This window comes from Ailuropoda melanoleuca, chromosome 4 (genome assembly GCF_002007445.2).
Source record: "Ailuropoda melanoleuca isolate Jingjing chromosome 4, ASM200744v2, whole genome shotgun sequence".
Classification (NCBI taxonomy): Eukaryota; Metazoa; Chordata; class Mammalia; order Carnivora; family Ursidae; genus Ailuropoda; species Ailuropoda melanoleuca.
This window is the reverse complement of record NC_048221.1, coordinates 54,178,505-54,201,847: the sequence shown is the minus strand read 5'-3', so window position 1 is coordinate 54,201,847 and position 23,343 is coordinate 54,178,505. Positions and strand designations below refer to the sequence as shown.

At 54.9% G+C, this 23,343-nt stretch overlaps 1 protein-coding gene across 5 annotated transcripts in view; it reads left to right on the top strand.

Moving 5' to 3' along the window:
- The first annotated feature begins 5,083 nt into the window (after window positions 1–5,083).
- Window positions 5,084–23,343, top strand: part of FBLN2 (fibulin 2) — a 60,440-nt gene continuing 42,180 nt past the window's right edge. For 4 of the 5 annotated variants that reach the window (XM_034658844.1, XM_034658840.1, XM_034658841.1 and 1 more), the window contains exon 1: window positions 5,085–6,440. In XM_034658844.1, the coding sequence (XP_034514735.1) occupies window positions 5,144–6,440 (1,297 nt within the window). In that variant the 5' untranslated portion in view covers window positions 5,085–5,143. Of the gene's footprint in view, window positions 6,441–23,343 lie in introns of all 5 variants that reach the window. The other variant, XM_034658843.1, reaches the window with a different exon arrangement.

Genomic DNA, 23,343 nt, shown 5'->3' with positions numbered 1-23,343 from the left:
GGTGCTCACAGGGATGCGTCTGGCAGGGTCCCAGCAGGAAACGGGGTGGCGGGGCTCTCAGGTTTACCAGAGGAGTGGTTAATGGAGAGTTGTAGAACAGAGGTGTGGGCAGGGTTGAGGGAGCTCTAGGGGCTGGGGCCGTGCTTGGAGTTGTGGCGGTGGGTGGGGAGCCCTTAGTGCCCCCTGAACCCAGCAGGGTCACCCAGCTGGAGTCGTGGCCTTTGGCGGAGGGGGCAGCCACCACCAAACCCTGCCCTGGAGGGAAGGGGGGTGGCAGATGGGGAATAGACACCCCACCCTCTGATCTGTAAGTGGCTGCCATTGAGGGGTGCAGGAGCCTCCGGGATGCGGGCTGGAGAGGTCAGCCTCCAGGTGCAGAGCAGGGTGTGCAGAGCAGGGTGGAGAAGGGCGGGGAGTGGATCTAGGGACAGGGAGCAGCATCGTGGCCTGCACCTGCTGGGTCCCCACCTACCACCACACGAATACCTGGTGACCACCGTGGGCATGTGGACCTCCGCAGATTTCTTTGGATAGCTCAGTGGACAGGAGGACGTGGCCTGTGTGCACTGCACACGCTTGTGGACCTAACTGCATAGATGGCCCTCTCCAGGGTGTCTGCTCCTGTGGTCACTTGGGACAGCTGGCCTTGTCATAATCACAGTTACGTTATTATGAACGTGCATACGTTCACCAGCTTTCCCAGTGGGATGGGTGTAGAGCAGAGGCCAAGCGGGTTCGGCTCTGCCTCTCCCTGGTCCCTGCTAAGTTCCCACCTTGGGAGTGTGTGACCCAGCCTGCAGGCACCGGGCAGCCTGGCTGGAGGCTATTTGTTTGTGACCACAGTCTGGCTGCTGGGGCTCCCCCCTGCAGGGAGGTCAGCCTCCTTTTCTCAGCCCCTCCCCTTGTGGCTCCTCTTTTTAGATTGGAAGGGGGGGGATGTCTGCAGAAGCCAGACATGAAGGGGGCCACATGCTGTCGGGGCCGTGGGAAAACAGCCGCTGGAGTCTCCAGGAGGGACATGTTTGGATCTGAGAAAAGCAATGTAGAGATTGTGCCCTCCTACTTCTCACTTGTGTGTTTCTAGGCCCGCTTGCTTATCTCCAAGGACAGGGAGCTCACCCCTTCCCCCTAGCAGCCTGGTCTAATGCTTGACCTGGAGAAAGCTTTTCCCCTGTGTAGCTGAGCTCTACCCCCCTCCACCCTTCATACACACACAGCTGTGGATCCTGACCTACCCAGAGCAGCTGTGGAGATGTTCTGGAGCTTTCCGTGGCTGCTCTTCTCCAGGTGAGCCACCCTAAAGGAGGCTCAAGACCCTCCCCACTGGGCCACCTCCTCCGAACACGTCTCCGTGGATCCCACCCCTCTCACAGGTGGGCACACAGCCTTCAGACAGCACCAGGAGACTCTGAGCAGCATGTGGGCGCCCTGGGCTTCCATTCTTCCAGCTGGAGACCATAGTGGGAATGAGGATGAGGTTTCCAGTTTAGGGGTGAGCCTGGGGAGACCCTGAATTCAAGGACACCCAAGCATGTGTAAGTCAGTGATGAGGCCACATAGGCTTTGTGGGGAGCAGGAGCCCATACCCCCCGTGACATCTCAGGGTGGCTAGGGCTCAGTGGTTTTTTAAGAGGAGTCAGAAATTTCTTTTCTTTCCTTTTCTTTTTTTTCTTTAGAAACCTAAATTTTCATGTGAACATTTCCAATTTGTAAATGCTGGTTAACTAATTTATTTATTTATTTTAATTTTTTTTAAAGATTTTATTTATTTATTTGACAGAGAGAGAGACAGCCAGCGAGAGAGGGAACACAAGCAGGGGGAGTGGGAGAGGAAGAAGCAGGCTCCCAGCGGAGGAGCCTGATGTGGGGCTCAATCCCAGAAAGCTGGGATCACGCCCTGAGCCGAAGGCAGACGCTTAACGACTGTGCCACCCAGGCGCCCCTGGTTAACTAATTTAAAACTAAAACCCACTGGGAGGGACAAACGAAACGCTGAGTTGGCTGACTAGCACCCCAGAACCTGTGGGCCCCCTGCTGTGACCTGAGGTGTGGTGGAGCCTTGCCATTGCCTACCGATGCAGGCAGGGGAGTTCGCTCAGGATTGCCCTACAAATGAGGAGTACACAAAGCCAGGGCCTGATGTCCTTTACGGTTCCCCCGGGTCTGGGGTGGGGGTGACGGGCAAACCCAAGATCTAGAATCACCTAGGTGTGGGCAGAATGTGACGCTTGGGGTGAGGGTCCAGGGCCAGGGCACCCAGGGGGCCGAGAGGAACGAGGGGACCAACTCGTGGGAGAATGTGAGATGGGGCGGAGTGTGGCAGGGCTGGCTGGGAACAAAGTTCCTCTGGGAGAAGCTCTTGGAGAAGGCTGCCGGCCTGTGGCGAGAATATTTGCCTCTTGGGGATGCATTGTTCCTGTGAGCAACATGGAGGTGGGAGGAGGGTTTGGGTCTTGATTTGTAAAGGTTTCCTTTCTTAAATGACGCTATTGAGAGTGGATTCAGGGGCCACTTTTGGGCCTTTGTGCCCCACCATCTCCAGGTAGAGGGTCATCGACCCGGTCAGGGGAGATCACAGGCCCCAGTTTTCCCTACAGACGATTCCTAGTTGCACTTTATAGAGCCCCCTCCCCCACCCACCCACCTCCTGAGATGGCTTCTCGGCTTGGGGGTGGGGGTGGGTTTTCCTCTGTGTCTTTGCCAAATTCATTTGGACTTTCCTCGGGCTTCTTAAATTTGTCGTGGCCTGAACTGGGCTGTACATCCCCCTGTAGGCCCTCCTTCGGCAGCCTTCCCGGCCTCAGGAAGCCAGAGCTCCATCCTTCCAGGTCCTTGGGCCAAAACCTCGGCTCTACCATACTCCTCTCCTGTCACACCCCATCCAGTCCATCAGCAAATCCTGTCAATTCTACCTTCCAAATAATTTCCCTTTCCATCCCTTGCCACCCTGGCCCTCCCCCTGGTCTCCCTGCTCCTGCCTAGCTCCCCTGTTCTGAACATAGCAGCCAGGTGAATCCCTTTAAGTAGAGAGTTCCATCAGATGGTCCCAGACTCCACAGCTTCCAGCAGCGCTTGCCAGAGCCAGAAGCCCTGCTTGATCTGACTGCTGTTACCACACTTGTCCTTGCTCTTTTGCTCAACTATGGTGGCCCTCTGCTGTTCCTCATCTCCCTTCTGCTGGCCCTGCCTCAGGCCCTTTGCACTTGCTGTTCGGTTGGCTGACATATAGATATGCCTTTACCTCCAGCTATTCACATGGCAGTCTCCTTTGGTTCCCTCAGGTCTCAGATGAAATGGCACTTCCTTCAAGAAGCCTTGTTTGACCACCCTGGCTAAAATAGGCTTTCCCACAGCCCCAGTCACTTCCTGATCCACTTCCTTGCTTTCTGTCATTTATTTCTCCATTGTATTTATTACTGCCGGGCATTCAGTAATCTGCGCTGCTGTGGATTTATTACCTGCCTCCCTACATCAGAGCCTCTGCGTTGGCAGAATGGCCATGGAGCCGTCTTATTTGCTGACAACCCCCCAGTTCTAGAGGAGCCCAGCACATAGGACCTGTTCAGTCAGTTCTGGTTGACTGGCTGGCAGAGGCTGACCTCCTTGTCCCGCTGTGCTGGATGCTGAGTCACTGTCGCTGCCCCCCTCGCTCAGGTCCTTGCACTCCACTCTAGTCCTGTCCGCCCGCCCTGCCCTGGGCATCACTGGGGGTGGGGGGTNGGGTGGATCCACTCCCTGCTCCCTCTCTTCTCTTGTCAGAAACTTCTCAGAAGTTACTGTTATGTTTGTTTGAATGTTGAAATGTTTGAAATTATTATATTTATAGGTTTGAAATGACAAGCACTTAAAATACTAGAAATGCCACTTTATTGTTTTTTCCCCCCTTTTTATAGAAAGCCAGACAATTTTAGCAAAGTGACTGCAAACAATAGCTGAGCCTTGCTGCGGTGTGGGTGGAGAAGGAGCCCATGTCTGGGAGTGAGGGCAGGGTCAGGGCGGTTCCCACTGGGATCGTGGACCTTTCCTTGCTGGAGCAGGGAAGCCACCACAGAGCTTGGGGCCACGGTGTGTGGGGATCAGCTGCTCTCAGGTCACATGGGCTTTGCAGAGGAAGGGCTGAGTGGGGTTGTGGAGGGCAGGGAGGGCATATCCCAGGGCAGATGGGAGGTGAGGCTGGGGCTGGGGTGGGGCCAAGGAAACGAAGAGAAGGGGCAGAGAGTGGAGAGCTGTTCCTGGGGAAGAGTGGCCAGGACTTGGGGGGTGAGGGTGTTAAAGACAGCAGGTATCTAGAATAATTCTGGGAATGGTGGTAACATTTGCAGAGGCAGCCGAGGACATTGGCAGGAGCCTCCCCTGTGGCTAAACTTGTAGTCCAAGGGAGTCTTCGGGGTGGGCGGTGTTCCCGAGCCTTGCAGTCTGGGGGCTAGAGTGGGGGGCTTGGCTGGCTGTGTCACAGCCCGGGAGGGGGCTTGTTCCTGCCCAGCATCTACCTGACCATATCCTCTGACTGGCAGCCGGGCCTCTTGATAGATGGCTGGGGATCGAGTTGGACTTTGGCGGGGAGAGAAGTCATTTGGACGGTCGTGTGTGTGTGTGTGTGTGTGTGTGTGTGTGTGTGACCACCTGTGGTGTCCTGGCACGTGGATGAGGCTGTAGATGAGACAGTGTGTGTAACTGTGTGTGAGCGACCGTGGTGCCTGTCACCAAGGGTGTGAGAGACTAGATGTGTGCCCTGAATGAGAGAGTGCAGGGGTGTGTGTGGGGTGCTGTGGGGCTGTGGACAGGAGGCTCCCACTCAGAGGACATGTGGCAGAAGGCAGGCAAGGGTGGGGGGTGGTCTGTGGCCCTGAGTTGGGGCCCCGTTAACGACTCTGTACGCCGACACCCGTGGCGCATGCATGACGCTGGAGGCTCCCGTCTGTGTGCCGGGGAGCATGCGCGGGTGCTGTAGTCCCGGGTGCGCACGTGGGAGGGAAGGAGGCGCGGTCCAGCCGTGTGCGTGTGCTGGCGGCTGTCCAGGTGTGCGCCCCCCCCCCCCCCCCCCCCCCCGTGGCGCTGACAGGTGTTCTTTCCCATTCCCCCAGGGCCTCGCAGCAGCGGAGGCGGCTCATCTCCAGGCAGCACCTGGGCCGGCTGCGGGACCATGGCGTGGCTCCGGGAGCCTGCGGGAGCCTGGCTGGCCCTGACCCTGACCCTGGCCCTGGGCCCGAGCCCCGGCACGGCCGCCCCGAGGCAGGACTGCACGGGTGTCGAGTGCCCGCCGCTGGAGAACTGCATCGAGGAGGCGCTGGAGCCGGGTGCCTGCTGCGCCACGTGCGTGCAGCAGGGCTGTGCGTGCGAGGGCTACCAGTACTACGACTGCCTGCAAGGCGGCTTTGTGCGCGGCCGCGTGCCCGCCGGCCAGTCCTACTTCGTAGACTTCGGCAGCACCGAGTGCTCCTGCCCGCCGGGCGGCGGCAAGATCAGCTGCCAGTTCATGCTGTGCCCGGAGCTGCCCCCCAACTGCATCGAGGCCGTGATGGCGGCCGACAGCTGCCCGCAGTGTGGCCAGGTGGGCTGCGTCCACACCGGGCGCAAGTACGCCGCCGGCCACACTGTCCACCTGCCGCCCTGCCGGGCCTGCCACTGTCCTGACACTGGGGGCGAGCTCATCTGCTACCAGCTCCCCGGTTGCCGTGGAGATGCCGAAGCCATGCCCGCGGCTGCCACCGGGAACTTCTCGGATGTGGAGGAGGGTGACCCCGAGCGACACTACGAAGACCCCTACAGCTATGACCAGGAGGTGGCTGAGGCAGAAGCTGCAGCGGCCCTGGCGGGGGAGCTCCAGGCGGGCGCTGGGGGCCCGGCTGCTCTGGGAGGCGGCAGTCAGCCTTCCTCCGCCCTCCAGGCCACGCTCTGGCCGGCTGCCCTCCCTAGGCCCACGGCGGCTGCTGCCCTGGGTCCCCCGGCCCCGGTGCAAGCCAAAGCCAGGAGAGTGACAGAGGGCAGCCAGGGTGAAGGGCAGGAGGAGACAGAGGAATTGACCATCAAGGAGCAGCCAGCAGCAGGCGGCCCCAGGGGGCTGGATGGACCACCCACTCCAGGCCCAACGGGGCCTGGTCTCCCTGCCCAAGAGGACAAGGCAGAGGTGAGGGCAGCACCTGAAGAGAACTTAATCCCAGAAGCCCAGCCCACCTCCCACAGTGCTGAACAGGAGGGAGCCGGGACTGTTCTGGGGCCAAGCGCGCACAGTGTCCCCCTGTCACAGACCACACCGAGCTCTCCTAGGGATCCGACAAAACCCAGCACCCACACCATCCTGACCACATCTCCCCAGGAGGCAGCCTGGGTCCCACCCACCCAGGAAGTGCCCAAGCAGCCACCCATTATGCCCCGTTCTCGGCCAGAGGAAGACAGAGACCCCAACTCTGTTCATTCTGTCCCCAGAGGTGACCCCGAAGGTAAGACCCTATTCTAGTTCCTCCAGGGGCACTCAGCCCAGGGAAGGGCAGCCTCAAGGCCCTGTCGGGGCCCCCAGCTCTCTGCACAGGTGCCTAGGGCTGGGGAAGCTAGGTTTGTGGGGCCAGGCTAGGGCTGGTCAGCCCAGCCCCCACACTACAGGGCAGGCAGCTCTGAGATGGCTTTCTCCACCACTGCACTCCTGGGGGCAGAGCGGGTGGGTAGGGGTGAGGTCCCTATTGCGGTAGGTGCTGGGCTACTGGTGGGGCTGTGGTTGAGGGCCTCTTAGGCATACCTTCTCAGGGTTGGGGTTCCCCGAGGAGGGTTCCAGCTCAAGTTCACGTTGGGCCCAGTGGGGTTCACAGGTGCCCTGGCAGGAAGTGGAAGGTTTCGCAGACCTCGTCCAGCTCCCATCCCCCCTGCCAATAGTCTCTGGGTGTGGCTGTGTTCTTGGTCTCTGAGGTCACAGCAGAAGACACATGGTCTCTCATGGGGCCTCCTTGTAAGAGCCCAGGACCAGGGCTGCCTCCCCTGCCAGCCAGGGGTCCTGTTAACACACATGTCATTCTCCTCCCTGTTCTGTGCGGCGGGCGCCCTGCCGGGGCTCCAACCTACTCAGAGTAGAAGTCAAAGCTCTCTCCAGGGCCGCAGGCTCTGCCCCAGTTGGCCCCATGACCTCCCGGACCGGCTCTTCATCACCCTTGTCTTAGTCTGTTCTGGCTGCTGTTACAAAAATGCCATAGACTGGGGGGCTTACACCCCAAGCATTTATTTCTCACAGTTCTGGAGGCTGGGCAGGCCGAGATCAAGGGGCCGGCAGACTTAATGTCTGGTGAGAGCCCTCTTCCTGGTTTGCCGATGGCCATCTGCTCATGGTGTTCTTGCATGACAGATGAGGGTGCATCTCATCTGAGAGACAGAAGGAGCAAGTTTTCTTGCATCTCTTCTTAGAAGGGCACTAATCCCATCATGAGGGATCCATCCTCATGGCCTAATTACATCTCCAAAGGTTCATCTCCACATACCATCCCTATTTAAAGATTTTATTTATTTATTTGAGAGAGAGAGCACGAGTGGGGCGGGGGTGGGGGCAGAGGGAGAAGCAGGCTCCCCATTGAGTAGGGAGCCTGAGGTAGGGCTCCATCCTAGGACCCCAGGATCATGACCTGAGCTGAAGTCAGATGCTTAACTGACCCTCCCCACCATTAGGGTTTTAACATATGAAGTTGGGAGTGGGGCATAAACACTCAGTTCCTGTTAACCTTCTCCCTCACCCACTTGGCTTAGCACAGGCTTCCTAGCCCTTTTCAGGTACCTTCCAGCCCCAGGGCCTTTGCACTTGCCACCCCCTCTTGAAATACTTTCCCAGGTGTCCATGTGCCTCATTCCTTCCCTCTATTAAGCTCTCTTTTCCAGGTCACGTCCCCAGAGAGGCCTTCTCTGACCACCCAGTTAAAAGGACTCCACCTTCCTCTTACCCTGCTTTAATTTGTCCTAGCAATATCTGACATTTTAGCACATAGTTAACTCGTTTAATGTTGTCACCCCTAGTAGAATGTTAGTGCCATGAGTGGAAGGGCCACATCTGTCATTTTCTCTGCTATGCCTAAGGGCCTTCAGCAGGGCCTGGCAACACAATTGGTGTTCTGTGAGTATCGGGTAAACAAATGAGTGAATCAGTGGGGGCTTTCTGGCCACCCTGCACCATCCTTTCTCATCCTGGCTTCCCTTCCATCCTATGAACACCTTACACTGACATAGCCCCTCTCTTCCATCCATTTGCTCACACTGTTCCCTACCAGCTCAGGCAGCACCTCCCCCAGGAAGCCTTCCCTGAAACTTTACGCCTTGTCTGATCCCCTCCCAACACCCCTCCCCGGCTCCCTGCCTCACCTCTGAGGGTACCCTAGGCAGTTGTCTGGCTGTGTAGAGATCCCTCCCCAGAGCTGAGAGTCTGTGTCTTGTTCAATCTCATACATGAACCTTCTCTATAAACCTTTGTTAGGCATTAACTGTGAATAGGCCCTGGTGGGCCCTGGGGAGGCAGAAATGGACCACTATGGCCCACATCCACAGACTGGGGGCTGTGGGGGAGGGATGCCTGGGTGGTGTGTGGGAAGGTTTCTTGGAGGAAGGGGCATGAGGGGGCTCTGGGATTTCTGCAGCATTCCCATATACCCATCCTGCTGCCCACTGCTGTGTGGCCTTGGGCAGGTCTTTTAACTGGCCTGGGCCCTGTTTTCCCATCTGTCAAGTACTGTAGCCCATGTTGGGCACAGACTGTGTGCAAAGCTTGTGCACAAGTAGTGAGGGGGTGAAATTGCAGGCTCCTTCTGCCCTGGTGGGAGGATCAGTGCCCCCCCCCCAGCCCAGATGGCTCTCCTTCCAGCCTCATTATGGTGAGTGGGGCATAGAACTCAGTGAGTGAGTACCTCCTAGGTGCCAGCCCCATTTCCGTGACCTGATCCTTCCATAAGCTGGGGAGGTGGGCTCCTTTAAAACTGGCCACATCAAGGTCAGAGAGATGTGGCTCATGGCTCCAGGACACACAGTGGGAGTCGGTGGCCTGGAACCAGGGCAGTGGGCTTCGTGGGGCTCCTCCTTATCCAGCCCTGAGCCTGCAGGATGTGGGGAGCATGCGTGGGGTGGGATGGGGGCTGTAATGAAGTACATGTGTGCCCAGGGAGCGCTTGCAGGCCTGGCCATGGAGCATGGTGCATGCAGCGTGTTTGGGTTGCAGCCTCCAAGGGTTCCAAAATAGACACAGCTCCCGCCCCCTACCCCCACCCCTCACCCCAGAGGCCTCTCTGTGGTTCTGGGCCTTTGGAATCTTAGAGAATTACTTTGTTCTCAGGAGCCCTAGTTTTTGTTTTTTTTTCCCTCTGTCCTGTGCTTTCTCAAATGGATTTTGGGGTGCGGCCTTTGATGAGGGCTGCTTGGCGGCAGGGGCCGCTGATGAGGTGTCCCCTATCCCATCCAAGGGCTGTCCTGGCAGAGGGCCCAGCGCAGGCAGAGCCCAGAGATAATTACCAGGGCACGGACAGGCAGCTGCATTTTTTGGTGTGCAAGGAAAGGAAGGTGTGGGAAGCTGGGAGCGGGGAGGGGGGGAGCTTGCCCTAGCCAGATAAACAAGGACTAGCCTGCCACTGACTGCCCCCAGCCGTCTTTCCTCCTCTCCTCACCCCATGTCCACCCGTCCCCCATCAGCTCACGAGCTCTGCTCCACTGCCCGCATAACTCAGGCAAGTGGCTCACTGTTTTGGGCCTCCTTTTCTCCGTCCATAAGCTGCAGGGAGGTCCCTGCTTCGTGGGGATGTCTTGAAGTTGAAAGGAGCTGATTCCTGTCCAGGGCTGGGCATGGAGCTTAGCACTTGCTGAGTAATTAAAAATGTTAGCCACTGGTTGTCACCCTCCACTCTTCATTCTGCCTATTTATTTCCTCAACAGATGTTTGTGGCCCACCCTCTCTGTGCTGGGGGCTGTGCCTGTGAACAAGGCCAGCACAGCCATCCCCGTTCAATGGATAAGTGCACACACAGATTTATTCATGGCCATAACTGAGTACACGCAGCTCGGGAAGGGTGGGTGGTGGGACGCCTGATGGGTGGGGGTCAGGGGCCCGATGGAGCATCTTTTGGGAAGTGGGGACCTTGTGGGGGGAGGGCTGGGGCATCCCAAGTGACAGAGGGGCCCTCAGTGTGGAGGAGCTGGGGACGTAGCTTTGCCCTGCTCGCCAGTGGGGCCGGCTGAGAGACGGGCCACAGAGCCGGAAATGACCCCCAGCCATGTTGCCATGGCAGCCCTGGGGCCTGGAGAAGGAGGTTTCCAGCCATTGCCCCAGGCCCGGCTGGGGTGGGGGTCCTGTCTTTGAGCCGGAGCTGTGCCAGGGATCCTGGCTGCCTCTGAGCATGTCCAGATGTGGCCTAATGGAAGCCACATGCCTGGCTCCCTGGGCTGGGGAAAAGGGGTCCGATGTCTGTTGTCACTCAGGGCGCTTTGGAGCATGCCTTCCCCTTCTGCCGCTGGGCTGGTATGATGGAGGGAGCCGGGGGACTTCTGGGCCCCAAGGGAGGGCGTCCTGGGGCAGGGTGGCCCTTAAGATTTCGGAGTTTCTCCCTTCTGGGAAAGGATCCAGCAAGACGTCTGTGGGCCCCCAGACCACGTGGCAGGAAAGGAGCCCCCTTCCTAGGGAGCCTCGTGTAACCAGATTCTGCAGGGCAGGGGTCTTTGGATGCTTTGACATTCTGGTTAACAGAGAAACTCTAAAATTCCAGTAACTATTAATTGCAGATGTTGTCGTGCTTGAGTCTTACGCCGGCACCATTATAAGTACTCTGTGATAATTAACCCCATTAGTCCGCATAGTTTACAGCAGAGGAATCAGGCCCCTGGTCCAAGGACACATGTGTGCAGGGAATGATGGATCCAGATTTCCCTCGTATTTCTTCGTGTCTTCATCCCTGTCATTTCTGAGTGCCTGGTGTGTGCGTGGCTGTGACAGATACTGAACGTGCAGTGTAGAGCAAAGCCCAGCACAGTCCCTGCCCTTGGGGGGCTCACGGTTTAGTGGGGGAGACAGCCCAGTAGTCACATAGGTGTGACGTTCTGAGCCATGACCAGGGCAGAGGAAGGAGGCAGATATGCTCTCTAAGCCTGTCTCGGGGATCTGACTTCTCCTGGGGATTAGGAAGGCTTCCTGGGGGAAGTGATGTTTGAGCATGAGGGCTTGTTGACTGGGTGGTAGGTGGCAAGCAGAGAGGGGACAGTGCTCCAGGCAGAGGACACAGCACATGCAAAGGCCCTGCAGCTGAAAGGAGGGAATTAGATTGCAAGGAGGCTGTGTGGTTGGTATGAGGCTGGGGAAAGTGTGGGGACTACCATGGTGTTGATCCTCAAGGTGAAGATTTGGGTCTTTGTCCCAAAAGCAATGGGGAGCCACTGAAGTTGTAAGGCAAGAGGTGGTATGGTCTAATTTGGGCAGGAGAGCACTACCTCTGGGTGCTGGGAGAAGAGCAGAGGACTAGCAGTGGGTCTTCCCAACATCTGTGGGTTTCCAGCTGCACCCCCAAGGCCCCCCCCCAGGCCACCCAGAATCTCCAGGCCGTGGCTACAGGGGCACAGGAGAGAGGGACTTGCCCAGACTCTCCCTGTTCCCCAGAGGATCCTTGCAGACCCTGCCCTCTCTTCTCCAGTCTTGGCCTGTGGGAGATTGTATGGGGCCTAAGGGAACCAGGCTGGGCTTCTGGACACCTGAGCTCATGTCCCATGCAACAGAATCACCTCCTGCTAGAGCTCCAGGCTCCCGGAGCAGGCAGGGGATGGAGTTGGCCTGTCGAGGCTGTGGCAGGAGAGCTTACAGGAGGGCCCGGCCAGCCTTTTCTCTCCTCATCCCAAACCACAGAGCCTTGAAATAGGGTCTGACTCTGCTTAGGGCTGTGTGGGGCCTGCTGAGAGCAATAGGACAGGCAAACTGGGGGCCTGGGCTCTTCACATCTGCAGTAAGACCCCGGTCTGAAGCCCTCCACTCACTCGTTTGATCTGGGGCCGGCGACATCACCCTTCTGAGCCCCCATTTCCTTGTTGACAAAATGTCATGGTTGCTAGTGCCCAAGGCTGTAGTGAGGACCAACATGTCAGGAGCGAGGACCCAGACCAGTGTTGCTCGCACCTGTGCCTGCTGTCCTGTTAATACGGCACACGCTCCTCTCCTCGGTCCACCTGTTAGCTTCTTTCTGCAAAGCATCTTTGTAAGCAGTAGAATTTTGTTGTGAATATTTTGAAATTAGAAGATTTCACATAAATTTCAGCTCTCAGGCTTTCCTGGAAAATTGGCAGTTGTGGGCACACCTGGCCCGTGTGCCATAGGCTGGCCATTGGGGTCACTGAGAGGAGGCTCCCTGCCCTTCAGACTGGGTTTACATCTGCACTTCACTGAGCCGGCTGTCCTCGGTTTCACCAGTGGCCTGGCCCTGGTTGCCAGCTGGGCTGGGTCCTGTGCTGGGGTATCTGTCAGCGCATGGAGTTTCACCCTGTGGTCTCTGTGGTCATCCTAATTTATGGAAGAGAAACTGGCATCCTGTGAGCAGAGGGGGCTTTTCTGGAGGTCACAGGAGAGCTGGGCAGGGGGCTGCAGGCTCCCAGTGGAGGGGTGGGCTCATGGCGGCTCCCACGAAGGACTTGGAGGCACGAGTGGGTCTGAATGGCCTTAGCTGGGCCTCCCTGTGTTTGCCTGCCCCAGACCATACAGCACTTGGAGGAAATGGGGCAGGGGCCAGGGCTAGGCCTGTGGTGGGTTTCTTTATGTTAATTTTTAAAACTATGTCTTCTTTTCTTTTCTTTTCTTTTCTTTTCTTTTCTTTTCATTTCTTTCAGAATAGCTTCATTGAGATATCGTCATGTACCATAAAGCCCCCCCTTTAAAGTGTATAATTCAGTAGTTTTTATCAGAGTTGTACAGACATCATTGGGTTCCAATTTTAGAAAATTTTCATCTCTTCCAAAAGAAACCCCACGCCCAGTAGCAGCCACAACCCCTTTCCTCTTTCTCCCAGCCCCTAGCAACCATAAAGCTCCTTGCTGTCTCTGTGGATTTGCATATCCTGGACATTCCTGGACGTGGAGTCACCAATATGTGGTCTTCAGGGACTGTCTTCTGTCACTTTGCATAATGCTTTCAAGGTTCAGCCATATTGCAGTGTGCGTCACTACTTTGTTCCTTTTTATGACCAAATAACATTCCATGGTGTGGATGTGCTGGGTTTTTTACCCATTCATCCATGACGGACGTTGTTTTTCCACCTTTTAGCCATTATGAGTACTGCTGGTATTGATATTCGTGTACATACTTTTGTGTGGACAGATGTTTCTGTTTCTCTGGGTAACATACCCAGTGGTCGAATTGCTGGGTCGTATGGTGACTGTATGTTTAATCATCAGAGGAATTGCCAGACTGTTTTCCACAGCAGCTGCACCATTTTGCACTCCCACCAAGAGTGTACGAGGGTTCCGACTTTTCCACGTCCTCACCAACACTTGTTACTGTCTTTTTTTTTTCTTTCCGGGGGTGGGAGGGGCAGACGGAGGGGGATGGAGAAATCGTCAGCAGGCTCCACGCTTCCAGCTCCAGCGCAGAGCACGACGCCGGGCTTGATCTCACGACCCTGAGATCATGACCTGAGCCGAAATCAAGGCAGACGCTTAACAGACTGAGCCACCCAGGCGCCCCTTACTGTCGTGTCTTTTTGAGTATAGCCATCCTAGCGGCTGTGAGGTGGTATCTGACTGCGGCTTTGATTTGCGTTTTTCTGGTGACATGATGTTGATCATCTTTTCATGAGCTTACTTTAGAAAATTCTAGAAAACACAGAACACACAAGCACACATTCCGTTAGCCATTAAAGTGATGACATCATCACAATGTCATGTTGTCTCTGGAAGACTCTGCCATATACTCGTGGGAGGAAAGGCATGAAGAAGGCTACTGACGTCGTCGTGTTGTTATGAAAATAATGCTGATCTCACGGATGCCTGGAAAGTCCTCAGGGACCCCCCGGGGCCTAGGACCACACTTGAGAATCAGTGGTCAACCCACAAATACTAGCATATTATGCACACCGTTCTGCCCTGTGCTTTTTCTCTCTGACAGCATATCTTGGGATTCTTCCCTGTCTTCACACTGAGAGTTCCCTTACCAGCCAGTGTGTCACAGTCCATGTGTTCTGGCCTTACTTTCTGGTCCCTACTGACAGATGTTCAGGTTGTTTCTAGGCTTTTGCAGTTAAAAAGCAGCGCTCTAGTGAGTATCTTCATGCTGTCTCCTGGTGTGGCATGCTGGGTCAATGTGCATGTGCATTTCTCTACATTTTTTGTGAATTTACTATTGAAGCATAATCAATAGAACCTATCAGAAGCATATAACTCAGAAATACCTTTTCACAAATGGAACACGCCATGTGACAGGCACCCAGACCATGAAACGTCAGGAGACAAGCCAGGTCACCCCCTCAGCGCCTGTCCTGGGGAGCCACTGTCCTGACTTCTAACAGCAGACGTTAGTTTTCTGCTCCCAGACTTTTCTAAATGGAACCAAAGAGTCTGTTCTCTTTCGCGTCTGGCTTCTATTGCTCAGCACATAATTTCTGAGGTTGGCCGTGTTACGTGTGCGGTAGTTGGTCCTTTTGACTGCTGAGAGGTGCACCATCATATGCAGGGACCCCAGTTTGGTGGTTCATTCTCCCGTCCAGGGGTGCTGCGGTTGTTTAAGTCTGGGACCATCAGGAAACGTATTTCTGTGCACCTGCTTGAACTAGTCTTCTGAGGATCACTGGCACTCGTTTTTTTGGGGAGGTGCGGGCTCCCGTGTGCTCGAGCATATTTGTCACCTCGGTAGATGTCAGCTGGGCCTCCTTTGAAAGCTGTGCCAGGGTTTTGCTCACACCAGTAATACAGGAGAACGCATTTTCCCCATTTATTTATTCGACAAGTATTTATTGCATTGCTGTAGGTGCTGGGGACACAGCACCGTAATCAGAATGGACAGAATTCGTATCTGTCATGGAGCTTCTGTGCTGGCGGGCTTGGGGAGCGCACGATCAGTCCCATGCATATGCAAAATCTGTGTGAGATGGCACTAGGCGCTAAGAAGAAAACGAATCGGGGTGCTGCCCAATGTTCTCAGTGCGGCCAACCGGGGAGGTGGAAGATGGTGTCTTGGGGTGGTTTTAGTTCACACGTGTGTTTTGCTCTCCCCATCCCCCGCCTCGGCCAGGGGGTCCTCAGAAAGTCTGGCCATGCTCCCACCAACAGCGCATGGGGCTGCCACCTGGTCTTTCTGGAACTCTGGCCAAACCCATGCCAGTCCTTGTGCTGGGGACACACCTTGGTGATGGTACGAATGATCTGTTGCCATGGTAATGTGAGCAGCAAGCCACCCCACAGTGAACTTTTTCATAGCTCCCAAGTCCATGGGGCAGCCGGACTCTGCTGCCCTGGACCAGGAGTGGCTGATGGCAGCTGGGCTCATGCTTGTGAGTGTCTGTGGTGGGCTGGCAGCTCCGCTGGGCCTGGCAGGTGTGGGGCGGTGTCCGCCGCGATGGTTTGTCTCTGCTCTCTGCTCTCTGACCCCTTCAAGCTGGTTAGCCCTGGCTTGTTCTCACCCCAGAAACAGGGCTCTAGGAGAAAGACGAGAAGCACACAGGGTTCTTGGGCATAGGTTCAGAACTAGTAGAACTCTTTCTGTTGCCCCATTTTGTGGCCAGCCGGTCAGGAGACCAGCCCAGTTTCAGGGGCTTCTCTTCCTGGGAGTTGCTGTGAAGTCACATTGCGAAGGGTGTGCATAGAGGAAGGGAGGAGAATTGGGGCTGAGTGTACCCCAGGCCCTGGGCTGGGTGCTCCATGGACCTCATTTCACTTAGGCCCCAAAAGACTTTACAGTGAGTCCCTTCCCACCACGGGGGAAACGCTTGCCTGGCCCGTGGTCTGGCAGCAAATAAGTGGTGGGCCCAGGTCTGAACCCGGGTCCGTTGATGCTTAAGGCATGTCTGGATTTCCTGCTTGCCTCTTTTGGTAGGCCTGGTACAGAGCTCCCAGGTTTGAGCTGGCTGTGCCCGTTGCTAGCTATGTAACCTTAGGCAAATTGCCTTATTTCCTGGGCCTCAGTTTTCTTGTCTATAAAATGGGCTTTCTGAGGGCTCCCTTCTATAGCTATGTTCTCAGTTGGAAGAAGGCTGGTGTTGGGCACCAGAGCTGGGGTCTGTCTCCTAGCAGGACTCTACTCACAGCTGGTGTCCTGGATGCTGATTCCAGGCCTGGGGTCTCTGTTGGGAGGGCAACAGCTTTTCCATTCTGGGCTGCTTCCTATTTATACGCTGAACCCAAGACAACAGATGCAGTTGTCCTGAGGCTGAACCAAGCCCTTTGGCCTCCTGTACCCTGAGCCTTCCAGAATCCTGGGTGCCTCGGTGAACTGGAGCTGAGAGGTCTGAGCTCAGGGCTCTCCTGAGAGTGGTGTCAGCAATCGTCTGCCTGCCAACACCTCCTCCAAGCCCGGCCAGGAGTTTGTGTGGCCTCTGTGTCCTTTGTCCTGCAGCATCTGGGGCCTTGAGGGGGAGGCCTTTGTAGACCGAGGTCAGCATTGTGTGGGCTGGGGTTCTGTGGGGCCCTCCGTGTCCACTCCAGGGTCTCCATACAGGGAAAATAAGCTCGGGGCCGGTCGCACTGGGGATGAGCCAGCTTGGTCCTCAGAGGGTGAATCCTTGGGTGTGAATCCTGCCCCTGCCGCTAAGGATGCATGACCTCAGGCGGTTGACTCACTGAGCCTCAGTGTCTGCATCTGTAAGATGGGAGAGTGATCTTACCACCCCAGGATTACTGAGAGGAGTCGAAGAAGGAGTGTCAGCCAGCGCAGAGCGGCTGCTTGGGACTGAGTTCCTGTCCTTCCCGTGTCAGAGGGCCACTGCACTCTGGGGGCTGGGGCTATGGACTTGGGTTTGTGCTTCAGTGAACAGATGTGTGTCTTTTCTGGTGGCCAGGAGTTGTCCCCGCTGGTGAAAAAGCAGAGGGGCCAGGCCTGTGGGGTTGGGTGGGGGGTATTCACTTCCTGTGCCCCACCCCGGCACTGTCACTCTTGGCTGCCTCCAGAAGTGCAGTGCAGTGGTCCTCCCTGGCTCTTCCCTCCCCACTCTACACTTCTGTTCCAGCACCTGCCAATTGAGTCAGCAGATGCCTGGTCCTGAGGTCTTTTCTTCAGTGGCACCGCCTGACTGGGTGGCTGACCTCCCAGAAATGGGGAGGGGGCACCCTCCCTGGGTCTGCATGGGGTCTCCTCCTTCACCCTCACAGGGCTGGCCTGCTTGGGGGAGAGGTCATTACAGGGCAGATGCTGTGCTGGTCACTGGACGTGTATCGGTATGTTACACCTTGTGACACCCCCATTGCTAGAGGTGAGATAACTGAGGCAGAGGGAGGGTAAGCAGATTGTCCAGGGTCACTGAGGGTGATGAAGCAAACAGACATTTGTCGACCACTGACTCTCGGCCCTTTGTCCTGACCACCTCCCTGGGTTTGCGCAATTGCCTGGCACAAGTATGTAGTTCCCACTGCCAGCAGATGGGGGCTCCAGCCCTGCCCCATGTCACAGACCCACAAGGGGCACCTAGGGCCCAGGGTGGGGTCAGCAGGCCCAAAGCTTTGCATGTGCCCTCAGGCACAGAGTTTGGGGTTCTGGGGTTTTCTGGGATCCATGTGGGGGAGGGTGGAGGTGGCTGAAGAGTAGAATCTGGCTGCGGGAAGCCGCCTGCCTGGGCACAGAGAGCTCCCAGCACCTGAGAGGGGATCGGGATGGGCGGGGAGAGAGTGAGAGGAGCTGGCCTGTTTCGCTTACAGCTCTCACCCTCTCATCTGCTCCACTCACTCACGACATACTTATGCGCCAAACGCACTCCGAACCAGGGAGCCAGCGGGAACCAGAAGGGAGAACACTCCCCCACCCCCAGCCTGCAGTGGGTGTACCTGGTGCAATGAGCAGACCTTTGGAATGCACAGGATGGGGAAGCAAAGCCAGATGCTGGAGGTGGGATCGCTGGAGGATAAGAACCGCCAGTGAGGACCCATGGGGGCTATCTGGGCCTTGGGACTAGGAAGGCACCTGGAATGCTGGGGCAGCTGCTCCCCAGCTCCAGTGGTTGCCCTGGGGCAGGGGAGGCCCAGCGTTGCCTATAACTTCGGGTTTTCTAAAAGAAACCAGGGATCTGGAATTTTCTATGAAAGCTCCCAATTTGTAAATGTTGGCAACTAATTCAAATATATTAAAGCACCAGTAAAGTATGCAGTGAGTGCCAGTTTGTTGCCACTATTTAGTCTCCCTACCCCTTCCCACCCGTAATTACACAGCTAGGACACAGAGGCCCAGAGATGGGTGAGGGGCTGGCCAAGGACTCCATGAGCTCAGAGGATGGGCCCCAGAGTCCTGACTCCCAGCGCAGCATGCTTTCCTCCCAGACCTCCCTGGCCAGTGGAGTCAAAACACAGGGAACAGGTGGTACATGTGAAGGGTGACTGAAGAGAGTGTCGTGAAGAGGCCACATGCACAGGTGAGGGCGGGGTTGGGGACTAGCAGGGGACGCTGCCGCGCCTGGGACGGCAGCCGAGGAAGCTGTCACTCCAGGGCCTGAACGGGAGCCTGGCAAGAGCTGAGGTTCTGAAGGCGCTATGGTCTTCGGTTGAGGTGGCCATGCCTGCTTGGGGATCCGTGCTGCAGCCCCTCCAGGTCAGCCTCTGTCAGTGAAGAGCAGGGTGGGACGCGGCCCTGGGACAGATGGGGACAGGAGCAGGATTCGTGGATGATGGCCACGTCGATGTGGTTGGGGAGGGATCAGGATCTCTCCAGGATGCCACACCTTCCGGGCTTGGTTTGGGGGGTGCACTTCCTGCGATGGGTGACCCCAAGTCTGTGGGCGAGGGCTACTCATAGTCTCTTTCTGGAGGTGTTGGTGCCCGTTGCTGATACGCAGGTAGAGACACAGCCTTGACACTGGGAATGCAAGTCTGGAGTGCTGGGCGGAGGTCTGGGACAGAGGTGGAAACCCCATCAGAGGACAGCTGGGTTTCTGTTTCTTCCCCATCGAGTTTGCCCCACTCAGCAGGTGGGCAGCAGGAGGGTGGGTGGGTAAGTGCCCAAGGAAGGCCTCGTGATTCCTTATCTGTCACCACATGACCCCTGAAGCGTGAATGCAGGACCAGACGAGCCAAGGGACTTGCCTGAGGTTGCTTGGCCGGTGGAAGGACAGCAGGGTTCTGGCCAGTGTGGAGTGGCGGTGTCAGCCCACCTCTCCTGGGCTTCCCGGGGTGGGGCTCATTGCTCCACTGAATATTGGGTCACTCTGCAGGCTGCAGAGGACACAGAATGGAGGTACTTGGGGGTGGGGGAGAGATCTGGTAAAGGCCTAGGTGGGGTCGGGGCCTGGTGGGGCTGTAGTCCCATGTCACTTAAGAGAAATGCAAAGTTGCTGGGTGTAAAGTCACTGGGAATTTGGTTCTGGAGGGGCCCAGCCTGGCCCCGTGGTATCCGCCTTGGGAATGCTGGCTGGGAGCCTCAGGTCATGGACTCGCGGCCCCTCCATCTCATCTGGCGACCCATCCCCAGGCACCCACTGCCTTTTCCCCCAGCTGGACCTCTGTGTCAGCACGGCCACCTGGGGCTTTGCTGGAAACCTTGCTGGTACCCTGCTTCCTGTTTGCCTCGAAGAGGAGGAAAAAAACTCATCCTGTTTTTTATGTGATATTTTAATTTCCGTAATTCTGTAACCAAATCCCTATTTATTAAGGTAAATATAAATGTTTATATTTCTTTTATAGAAAAAACTGGCCTGGGGAGACCAAAGCTGCCTTATAGTTAAACATCTTCTCTTACTAAACTGTACGTACGTACGATAGACTGGTAATTAAATTCAACTATCCAGAATGACCAGTGAAGTAGAATTAAGTCATTGATAAGATTCATGTATAAAACAAAATGCTATCCCGAAAACCGGAATTCCATCGAACTCCTCTTTGAGCAAGAGTACGTTGTCGTAGGGTAGCAGCAAGTTTCCTTAACTCATAATGAAGGAGATACAATTCACAGGATTTTTTTGAGGAGGAACAGAGCACGTCCCAAGTGTCTTGATGAGGTTCTGGAAGTCCGTGCATTTGGTTTGAGGTTTGCAAGATGCTGGAAGGCTGTGCTGGGGTAGGGGCTGGGAGACGCCTCCTTCAGGAGCACAGGGAGGGAGTGTGGGCTCTGGCCCCGGGATCTGGTGCCGCCATGAGCTTCAGCAGGCGGGGGACATGACCGGTAGCCTGGGGTGAGCCTGAGCGGAGGGAGGGACAGCTCTGCTTTTAGATGAAGGCCACCAGTCGGTGAGGGACCCTAATGGGCATGTGCCCTTGGTCACATGCACTGTTTTAGAAAGCTGTTGGCTGTGTTCTAATTCTGGAGCGATCTTCCAGTGATTGGTTCATTCTTAGAATGTGAGCTGCCCACTCTTGTGTCCCAGCTTTTGGATCTTTGTCTTGTCCTTGTTCTGGGAAGCTGATTTTCTCAGAAAATGGGGCTGGTTGCGTTCAGCTTTTCAGAGTTTGCCTTGGGTTCTGAATGTCTGGTGACTCTTTCTAGGGTGGCTTCCTCTAAATGATGCCAGTTCCTCACACTCCCTTCGAACAGAACTAAGCTTGTCAAGAGTTTTTGCCCTGTTCTCGATCAGGGCAGCCTGTTTTGTGCAAACTCCTTTTCTCTTTTTGCATGGAGTCAACTTCTCATCAGCTGGAAAATTCTTAGCAGAAGTGGCCAGTTAAAATGCAGACGACAGGCACAAATCCCACCACTGGCTCCCTGGAAAGCCATGGAGGGTAGGGCCCTCCTATTGCTCAGGTCATCCTACTGCTCGCCTACTACCCCCCAAAGCTCCCGAAAGACCATGCTGCAGCCATGTGCCTGGGGCCTCACAGCCCGTTCATGTCGACAAAGCCCACCACAGAGTCCCCATATCTGTGGCTCCACCAGCCACAACACCCCAACCTCCCAGGATTCTTCTTGGAACCCAGCCCACACCAGGCAGCTGGGATGGACCCTTAGTGGGGCTGCTGAAAGGGGAGGGGGCTCCGGGAAGAAGTCTTAGCCCCATAATTGTTCAGGTCTTGTTCTTTTTTCTCATTTGAGATGCAGTATGTGTGTGCACGCGTGTGTGTGTACGTGAGATGGAACCATTTCAGTCTCAACACTACGTATACAGTGCAACTCTAAACAATAAAGACATTCTCTCGTATTACGATAGACTGTGATCCTACACTTAAAGCAGTTACTAAGTCCCTAATGCCATCCGATTCTCAGATCATATTCTTAATTCTCCTCCTGTCCCCAAAATGCATTGCCGAGCTCGTTTTGTAAAGTCCTATTTAATCAAGACCGATTAGACGTTATTTGGTTTATATGTAGTTGTTATATCTTCTGAGTTTTCTTCTCTCTCATTTGTACTAACATATGCTATAGATAACGTTAAAATCTTGATTAGTATAGCAGTACTCCCTTTACAACTTTTTATTTTTATATATTTATTTATTATACTCTCTATGAAGTATAATTTATATGAAGCACACAGATCTTAACAGAACGGCTCAGTGGATTTTCACGTATGAAGACACTTAGGCAGCTCCACCCCAATCAAGATATAAAACACTTCAAGCATTCCAGAATTTTCCTGGTGCCCCTTTTCAACCATTTCTACTCTCCTTCCCCCATGGAAACCATGGTGCTGACTTTCGTCACCATCTTGCCTATCCTTCAATTTATTTTGTATAATGGGAACAATGTGGTATTTTGCATTTGACTTCTTTAGCTCAAAAAATGTGTTTTGAGATGCTCCCATGTTGTCGCATATAGTTGTTGCAATAGTTCATTTAATCATTCCCATTGTGGGAATAAATCATGGTTTATTTATCTGTTCTAGCATGGGTGGACATTTGGGCTGTTTTCAGTTTTTGGCTGTGATGAATATAGTTGCTGTGAACATTCTCGTCGGGAGTCTTTTGGATGACGTGGGCATTCGTGTTGGATATATACGCAGGCGTGGAATATGACACGGCCGTTTTTCCGAAGTGTGTTACCAGCTTGCATCCCCACCAGCAGTGAGTGAGAGTTCCAGTTGCTCCACATCTTTGCCAACACTGGACATTGTCATTCCTTTTCATCTGAGCCAATCTGGTGGATATGTAGCAGTATCTTGTTCTGGTTTTAATTTGCATTTTCTCATAACTTATGACGTTGAGCACATTTTCATATTACTGTTGGACATTGTGTTGTCATTTGCTCATTTTTAAATTGCCTTTCTTTGTCTAACTGATTCGTAGGGGTTCTTTATGTATTCTGATTGCGTGTCTTTTGTTGGATCACTCATCACCTTGTTTTGTTGCATAACTTTTCTTTCCACTTCAAAAAAATTATTTATTTATTTATTTATTTATTTGAGAGAGAGAGAGAGCAAGTGCAAGTGGGGGGAGGGGCAGGGGAGGGAGGGAGAAAGAGGGGAAAAGAATCTCAAACAGATGGCGCTGAGCACAGAGCCACCCAGGCGCCCCATCTTTACACTTTCTTAGTGATGGTGTGTGATGAGTACATTGCATGCTGTCTTCTGAGGAATACAAATTCCTAATTTTAACGAAATGCAATATATTGATCTTCACTTTTATGTTAGTGTATTTTGTATCCTTTTACAGAAATCTTCATCTACCCCAGAGTCATGAAGATATTTTCCTATGTTATGTTCTAGACATTTTAATTTGTTTCACCTTTCATATTTGATCGTATTTAGATTTGTTTCTTTAGGTGGTATGAGTAGGAATCAGAATTCATTCTTTTTTTCAATGCATGTTCAGCTCACCCAGCACCAGTGTTGAAAAGGCCATCTTTCCCCCCAGTGCCTCGTTGGCTTTGTCAGGAATCAAGGGGCTTCTCTGCCCGTGGGGAGAATGGGAAAGGAGCCTGAAGAGTGGGGTGCCCTCTTCCCCTGGAGTAGCTGCTGCAGAGAGACTTGAACTCTGGCCTGCCTCCCTCCTTCCTCACCCTCTCCTTCGCTTGCTTGGGTGCTCTGCTCAGGAGCCTGCACTCTGGAGTGCGCAGCCGCCGTAGGCTTCTGCGGCTGCCCCGCGTGTGGTCTGGGGCCAGTGCCGCCTCCTCTCCAGGCTGCCACCTTCTCGTCTCTAAAATGGGGATGCGCAGAGGAGCCTCTTTCTGGAGCTGGAGGGGAGATGCTGTGGGTGCAAGCTGGACCCCACAGGTGGCTCGGCCAGGGCAGAGAGCCAGCCTCCAGCCTGTCAGCAAGAGCAGCTCCGCGCCTCTGACTTGGGCAGGGGCGGGCAGGCAGTAAACACCAT